At 53.5% G+C, this 8048-nt stretch overlaps 1 protein-coding gene across 1 annotated transcript in view; it reads right to left on the reverse strand.

Moving 5' to 3' along the window:
* The window catches only part of LOC123413258 (probable WRKY transcription factor 4), a 29036-nt gene extending 21046 nt beyond the window's left edge, over nucleotides 1-7990 (reverse strand). The window contains exons 1-3 of the mRNA XM_045106197.1: nucleotides 7518-7990; nucleotides 281-954; nucleotides 33-179 (exon numbers count right to left, since the gene is read on the reverse strand). Coding sequence (XP_044962132.1) covers nucleotides 33-179; nucleotides 281-954; nucleotides 7518-7856 — 1160 coding nt within the window. The 5' untranslated portion in view covers nucleotides 7857-7990. The remainder of the gene's footprint in view (nucleotides 1-32; nucleotides 180-280; nucleotides 955-7517) is intronic.
* Between the last annotated feature and the right edge of the window lie 58 nt (nucleotides 7991-8048).

Here is an 8048-nt window from a genome sequence, read left to right on the forward strand (position 1 = left end):
AGTAATCATGGGTAAGCAATAACAACACAAACCTTGGGTTTGGATTTCCCTTCACAATTTTCTGCCCATACTTACGCCATCTGTACCCATCGCTCATCTTTGCAGCCTGCACGATAATCTTTTGCTCCCTGACAGTTCGGAGAACTGGAGTTAAGTTAGATGTCGTCGCTTCAACTATCCTGTTCAAAGAATAATATAATAAAGAAAACAAAGGTAAGAACAACTAAATAACAAAAATGTGAGTATACGAATGGCACAGATAGTGCAACAGCACAATGACCTTCGCTTTGGCTGCGACTCTGCACTACGATGTTCATCTTCTGACTTATTACCAACATCCCCTTCACAATCACTTGAGCAAAAGAGCTGCTGTTCAGAATTTTCGATGGCCTCACTCTTGTTTAATTTACATGTCATTGTACGGGATTCCACAATTTCACTGTTCGCAAGTTGCAGAGTTTCATCACCTATGGGGGGGACATAAATATGAGGCAACCTCTCTTTTACAAATCTGGTCTTCTGTGGTGGTTCATGACTGTGTGTTCCTCTATATATGATTTCTATAATACGGCCATCAGGACAATGCTCAACTTTCTTTTTAGCCAAACAACTTGAGTTTGTGCATCTATAGTAGCTCCTAGAATTGTCACTACTTTTCACTTGCTTCTGACCATATTTCCTCCAATTGAAGCCATCACCCACAATATTTATAGCTGCATGATGTTGCAATTTTGACTCAGATGAGGATGGCCTCTCTGCAATTGGTCTTCCAACACTTCCTTGAGTTACTGATGGTGCTTGCTGTAGTGGCCGAATAGCTTTAGGTGTTATAGGATGTGGAAATGGACTCGGCAGCCCTTCTGAATATGCAGATGAGGCTGGTGATTGCAATTGTATTTGTGCCTGAGCTGTAACACTTGACAAAGCTGCTTGATGGCTCATTGCAAACTGGCCCTATTTTCAAAAAGATAATATTTGACAAGTCTGATGAACAAACCAAAATAAAGGACCGTAACTGAAAAAAAAGGTGATAATATGGATCCATTCGCATAAAAACCAGAAGGTTCTTGTAAAAACCTACTCCCTCCGTACCACAATACTTTTTGTTGGAGAGAACTACTCTAGTTCTCTCCAACAACAAGTATTTAGGAACAGAGGGAGTATGTAGTACTGCATTTCTAGAAAGGACATGTGTAGCATGCTATAGGAAGAAACATGTGTAGCATGCTATAGGAAGAAACATGTGTATATCTTCCTGTTTAAGTGTAATCTACTAGTATTAAGACAATAAGCATGTATGGTGACAAACAATATATATTGCAACAACTACAAAGAGGTGGCAAGTATACAACTAAGTATACCTCCCATACTTATACAATTAGTTAATTGATATTGCTCCTTGAATCAAGCACACACTTCTGCTAAATTTATCATAATGTTTTTTATTCAACATTATGAACTTAAACTGCATATGCATATCTATATGTCTTTTCCATTGGCCAAATCATGAAACTTTCCTAGAACAATTAAATTGCGATTGCAGGGTATGCTGAAGTTCACCAAAAAAAATGTAACTTGTGTCGATAGCAACACTTCTTCAACAAACAACCTAAGTACAGAAAATACCATAAGGATCGTCTAAACCTGAGAACTGAAAACACAACCAATTTATGTGCTTTCATAGTTTAACCCTAGGGAATTCTGCTTCTTTGACAGTATTAATACCAACCCAGCCTTATCACCAAATATGGCAGTAGCAACAATAAGCAGAAACGATGACAGAGTGATGATTAAATATGTTGCAATAAAAATCACGCAAACACTATCTAGCCCAGGTACATGAGTTCCAAAACATGGCCACTAGTCTCCATCTCTTCTAGATCGGGTACCTGGAAATTATGAACTATGATTCTAGATACAAGCCAACTCCCGATATCTGCAGAGGGAACCTAAGAATGGCACGTGATTTATGATTTTATGAAAGATGGCCACCAGTATCCACCTCGTCTAGCACCATTCCTGAAACCAACTATCACATGACAGATCATCATACTGCGGTTAGTTGTTGGTCCTGACTGCCAAACTAACTAGGTTCCAAAATCACCAAACAGATATTTCAAAGTACGCCACTGTTTCAGTATCGGCGCTAGCACTAACCATACCCAAGCGACTGAACACCATACCGTGTTTATCCTTTAGTCCAGACACAACCTGAGCTAGCCATGCTCATAACCATGATAACTCTAAACTTTTAAGACCCATTGAATGTTGGAACCAAGGACACAGGGGTGGACAAGCTCACTAGATCGCTCGGGCGAGAGGTAGACGAACACGGGAGGTTTTTGTGCTGCGCACTCACTGCAGCTTTTCTCAGTTCTATTCCTCTTATTAGCAAACAAAGTGCAGGAAAAGATCTACCACGCCCGCGAGCTTACCGGCCGTGCCATCCCACGACGCTCGCGATCCGGGTGATGCGCGCGTGCCGCCGACTGCGTTAGCATGCCATCCCATGCCCAGCAACGGCCGCGCGAAGCTAGCTACTTCTAACTGAACTGAGCTATTCCAACGGGAGCTAAACTACCTGGCCACATGGCCGTTTATTCTGCTAACTGAAAGAGAACTAACCTAGCTACTGAAACCGGGTAGTGGAATTACAAGTTCAACAATTCACCCCCTAATTCCGACGCCTGGCGCTCACCATGGCAATGCCGACCTTCTGTCGCATTTCAATGAACTTGATCCGTCCTAGCGCCTTGGTGAGGAAGTCAGCAAGTTGTCCGTCAGTGCCGATGTGGTTGACTTCCACCTTGCCGTCGTCGATGCACTCACGAATGAAATGATAGCGGATGTCGATATGCTTACTCCTGTCGTGGTGCACCGGGTTCTTGCTCAAAGCAATCGCCGACTTGTTGTCGACGCGCAGCTTCGCCTTCGTTGGAGTGTCGCCGGTGAGCTCGTCGAGGAGCCTGCACAGCCACACACCTTGACAGGCTGCGGTTGCCGCCGCCATATACTCGGCCTCGCAAGACGATATGGCGACGACCTTCTGCTTGTGTGAAGTCCATGTGATCGAGCTGGAATTGAGGAAGAAGACAACCCCAGTTGTGCTCCGCCGATCATCAACGTCCCCGGCGTGATCGTGTCGCTGTAGCCGATCACCGCCGGTGTTGCTGTGCCTCCATGCTTGTAGCAACAGCCGTGGTTCAGAGTGCTACTCACGTAGCGCAGTATCTGCTTGACGGCAGCCCAGTGAGAAGCCGCCGGAGCCTCCAGGTATCTGCTCACCATCCCCACCGAGAAGGAGATGTCGGGCCTTGTGTTGCAGAGGTACCGAAGACTCCCGACGACGCTTCTGTATCGTGTGGCGTCCACGAGCTCGCCGGCGCCCGTCTTGCCCACCTTGAGCCTGCTTTGCATCGGAGTGTCCGAGGGATTGCACCCCCCTCATCCCAGCCGCATCAAGGATCTTCCTGGCGTAGGCGTTCTGACAGAGCGTGATCTCTCCATCCTTCTGACGCACCTCGATCCCAAGGTAGTAGCTTAGGAGTCCAAGGTCGCTCATGTCGAACACCCTCTACATCTGCTCCTTGAATGCAGTTATCTCGTCGATGCTGGTGCCGGTGATGATCAAATCGTCCACGTATATGCCGATGAGCAGTGTCCCTGCTGCGGTGCTCCTCCTGTACACCGCATGCTCGAGGGGGCTACGCTCGAATCCAAGTGATGAGAGGGAGGTGTCGAGCTTGGCATACAATGCCCGTGGAGCCTGTCTCAGACCATACAGGGCCTTGTGCAGTCGAAGCACCTTCCCTTCCTCGCCGGCGATGACGAAACCAGGTGGCTGGTGGACGTAAACCTCCTCAATCAGATCGCCGTTGAGGAACGCCGATTTGACATCCATGTGATGGACCTGCCAACCTTTGTGCGCTGCCAGCGCCAGCAGCAGTCGCACTGTCTCCATGCGAGCCACCGGCGCGAACACCTCGTCGTAGTCCACGCCCTGGCGCTCTGCATAGCCTTTCGCCACCAAGCGCACCTTGTGCTTCAAAATCTTGCCGGAGGGGTCTCTCTTAACCTTGAAGACCCATTTCAGTCCTATGGCGCGGTGGCCCGCCGGGAGCGCAGTGAACTCCCACGTTTTGTTGCCGCGGATCGCCGTCAGTTCGGCGTCCATGGCACTCTTCGAGCACGCTTCATCAAGAGCCTCGTTGACACTGTCAGGCTCGTCCACGGCAACGAGGCAGAGACCTACGTGCTCTTCCCTTGCCACTGCATCCACTTCTGCGAGGACATGCTTCATCTTGCGGTAGTGGGGCGGCGTATGGTCACGTCGCCCATCCGTCCTCTTCGGAGACAGGAGTGCCTGGCGACGATGTCGATGCGATGGGGGAGCCTGCCGGCATGGACGGTGGGGAAGGCGTTCCGTCAGCGGTCGTCGGAGGAGTCTGCAGGTCGACGATCTCTTCGTCACCATAGACGACCACGAGGTGTTCGTCCGATGGGCGCGCCTCAGCTCCTGGGACTGGCATCTAGTTCCACTTCCTCCTTTCTTCAAATACAACGTCGCGTGTGACGTGCATCTTGTTCGTGGCTGGATCGAATACCCTATACGCCTTGGCTCCCTCCGCGTACCCAAGGAAGATCATTGGCGTCGAGCGGTCAGCCAGTTTGTCGATGCCGGGGCCGACGCGCTTGACGTGAGCGACGCACCTGAAGGTGCAGAGATGGTGGACTGCCGGCTTCTTCTTGTGCCAGGCTTCATACGGCGTCTGTCCGTCAACGCTGCGTGTGGGGGATCGATTGAGCAGGTACACCGCGGTCTTGACAACGTCTCCCCAGAACGTGGCGGGCACGTCCATGCTTTTGAGCAGGCACCATGCCATCTCCACCACGGTCTGGTTTCGCCGCTCGACCACGCCGTTTTGCTGAGGCGTGTACGGCGCAGTGGTGCAGTGCTTGATCCCTCCATCCTCGCAGTACAGGAGGAATTCGACGGAGTTGAATTCGCCGCCCCGATCGAAGCGACACGCCAGGAGCCGGCGTCCAGACTCTGCTTCGGCCAGAGCCTTCATCTTCTTGAAACGCTGGAACGCTTCAGCCTTGGATGTGATCACCTCCAACCACATGTATCGCGAGTGATCATCAACGACTAGCAAAAATATCGATTACCTCCAGTTGTTGCTGGCTTGATCGGCCCGCATAGGTCCGTATGGACGAGCTCGAGCGCGCGCTCTACGCGGTATGCGGAGGCCTGCGGAAACGGGAGCCTGTGCTGCTTCCCTAGCGCACACCCGTCGCAGTACTGACCCACGCGATCAACGAGGGGCAAGCCATCCACCATCTCCAGGCGCGCAAGGTCGCGCAGCACCGTGAAGTTCAGGTGGCCGTAGCGAGAGTGCCACAGCCACGCCTTGTCGTCGCCACTCGTCAGCAGGCACACCGGCTTGGTCAGAGACAAGCGGAGTACATAGAGGCGCCCAGCGTTGCACTCTACGCAGGCGAGCAGTCGCCCGTCAGGGTTGCGGAGACGAAGGACCCCAGCATGGATCGTCGTCTCGCACCCAAGCTCATCCATCTGACCGATGCTCAAGATGTTACTGCAAAGTCGTGGGATGTAGTATACCTCTGAGAGCGTCAGGTGTTCCCCACTGCAGCACTCAAACAGGATTGTCCCTCTTCCCTCGATCTGCACACTGGACCCGTCGCCAAGCTTCACAGTTCCCCGTGCTCCTACGTCGAACTCGGAGAAGATCTCGCGGCGGCCGGACATATTGTTGCTTGCCCCAGTGTCCAGATACCGGGCGGTGTCGCAGTTACCGTCCTGCTGAGAAGCGCGCGCCTGGGAGCGTTCCTCGTTCAGGAGAACGCGCTTGACCGGACGCTCGGTGGTGACAGTGAGGGCGGTGACCGTGGCGAGAAGGAGAGCCGCCTCATCATCTTGATCGTGAGCCACCACAAGGTTCGCCTGATCCTTGCGTTCACGTCGTGGCTCAGTGCACTGCTTCGAGAAGTGCCCAAGCTTGTTACAGTTGTAACATTTGACCTGGGACATATCACGCTCTCCGTTCGACGCGCCGTCGCGCCCGTCGTTTCCACCGCCGCCCTGGCCTTCGCCCCGACGATTTTGCTGCTTGCCGCGGCGTCGATTTCCACCGCCGCCCTATCCGCCGGACCCGCCTGGTCCGCCTTGCCCGCCTTGACCGCCGCCCTGGCCGCTGTTCTGGCCTTGGGTGCGCTGGTTCTTGCGCGCGAGCCACTGTGCCTCTGTCAGCAGCAGCTGTGCCCCGCCTCCTCCACCTTGATCGTTGGTGAGGTAGCGCTCCTCCACGAAGCGCAGGCGACCGACGAGCTCCTCAACAGAGAGCGTGTTGAGGTCGAGCATCGTCTCGATGGCGAGAGCAATCTGCCTGTAGCGAGACGGGACGACGCGAAGGAATTTCTGAACCACCCTCACCTCATCCAAGGTGTCGCCAAGTGACCGCAGGTTGTTGACGACCGACGTGATCCTCATGCCGAAAGCGTCAAGCATCTCACCGTCGCGAAACACGATCGACTCGAACTCGGAGCAAAGCCTCTGCGTCGTGGCCTCGCGAACGCGTGCAACGCCCATGCGCATGGTTTTGATCGTATCCCATGCCTCCTTTGTCGTCTTCTTCACCACGATCGCGCCCACCATCTCCGGCGGCACGGATCGTAGGATCGCCGCCAGCGTCGCCTTGTCGTTGGGGACGCTCGACGGATTCCCCTCAACCGCGTTCCACATCAGGTTTGCCTCCATGTTGATTTGCATCAGCATGGACCACTCGAAGTAGTTCGTCGGCGTGAGCATTGGCCACACCATGGTACCGCCTGGGACTAGGCGCTCCTGGATCGTGCGCTCGTGCACGACGATCTCCTTTCCCTGCCGGCGGTGGCGACTGCGACCGCGGCTACGACCGCGGTCAAGGGTCACAAAGCGTGCCCCGTCGTTGCCGCTCCTCCCAGCAGCTCCCGGGGAGATCGAACCAGCCATGGTCACCAAGGAACGACGCGGCTCTGATGCCACTTGTTGGAACCGAGGACACAGGGGTGGAGAAGCTCACTAGATCGCTCGGGCGAGAGGTAGACGAACACGGGAGGTTTTTGTGCTGCGCACTGACTGCAGCTTTTCTCAGTTCTATTCCTCTTATTAGTAAACAAAGTGCAGGAAAAGATCTACCACGCCCGCGAGCTTACCGGCCGTGCCATCCCACGACGCTCGCGGTCCGGGTGATGCGGGCGTGCCACCGACTGCGTTAGCATGCCATCCCATGCCCAGCAACGGCCGCGCGAAGCTAGCTACTTCTAACTGAATTGAGCTATTCCAACGGGAGCTAAACTACCTAGCTAAACTACCTGGCCACATGGCCGTTTATTCTGCTAACTGAAAGAGAACTAACCTAGCTACTGAAACCAGGCAGTGGAATTACAAGTTCAACATTGAATGCATCATATGGAACCAAATGCCCTCGCAACCGAGATAAAAACTGCACACGCACCGCAAACCCTGGAGGAGCGATGAAGCACGGCACGGCCAACATCGGCACCGCAAGGATGGGAGCCTCCGTGCCAGCTCCGGTCGGCTGCAGCGTCGCCTCGATCTCCACATTTTCCTTCTCCTTCTCCACTTTCACCTTCACCTCTTTCTCTATCTCCTTCGGTCCCGACTTGCTCACCTCCTTCACCAGCGTCTCCGTCACCACCTTCTTCTCTGGCTTCGTCTTGGCCGGAGACGCCTCGGGGGCTTCCGGCGGCGGGTGCTTCTCCACCTCGGCTGACGACGCCTCCGGGCATGGATGGATATCCTCTGCCGGCGCCTCCGGCTCGCCGTCGGCCATAGGCAGCTCGAGATGGGAAGGGAAAATGCTAGGGTTTGGAAGGGTAGGAGGGTTCGAGAGGGAGAGGAGGTGGGTAAGCGAAGGGGAACTTTTGACTGGAATTGACCCGAGCGGGGTGACAGCGCAACTACAACCACTGTCCGCGTGTTTCTGTTTGTATCGAAACGGGAGTTAATTAGAAGGGGAGTGATC

Source organism: Hordeum vulgare, chromosome 7H (assembly GCF_904849725.1).
Source record: "Hordeum vulgare subsp. vulgare chromosome 7H, MorexV3_pseudomolecules_assembly, whole genome shotgun sequence".
Taxonomy (NCBI): Eukaryota; Viridiplantae; Streptophyta; class Magnoliopsida; order Poales; family Poaceae; genus Hordeum; species Hordeum vulgare.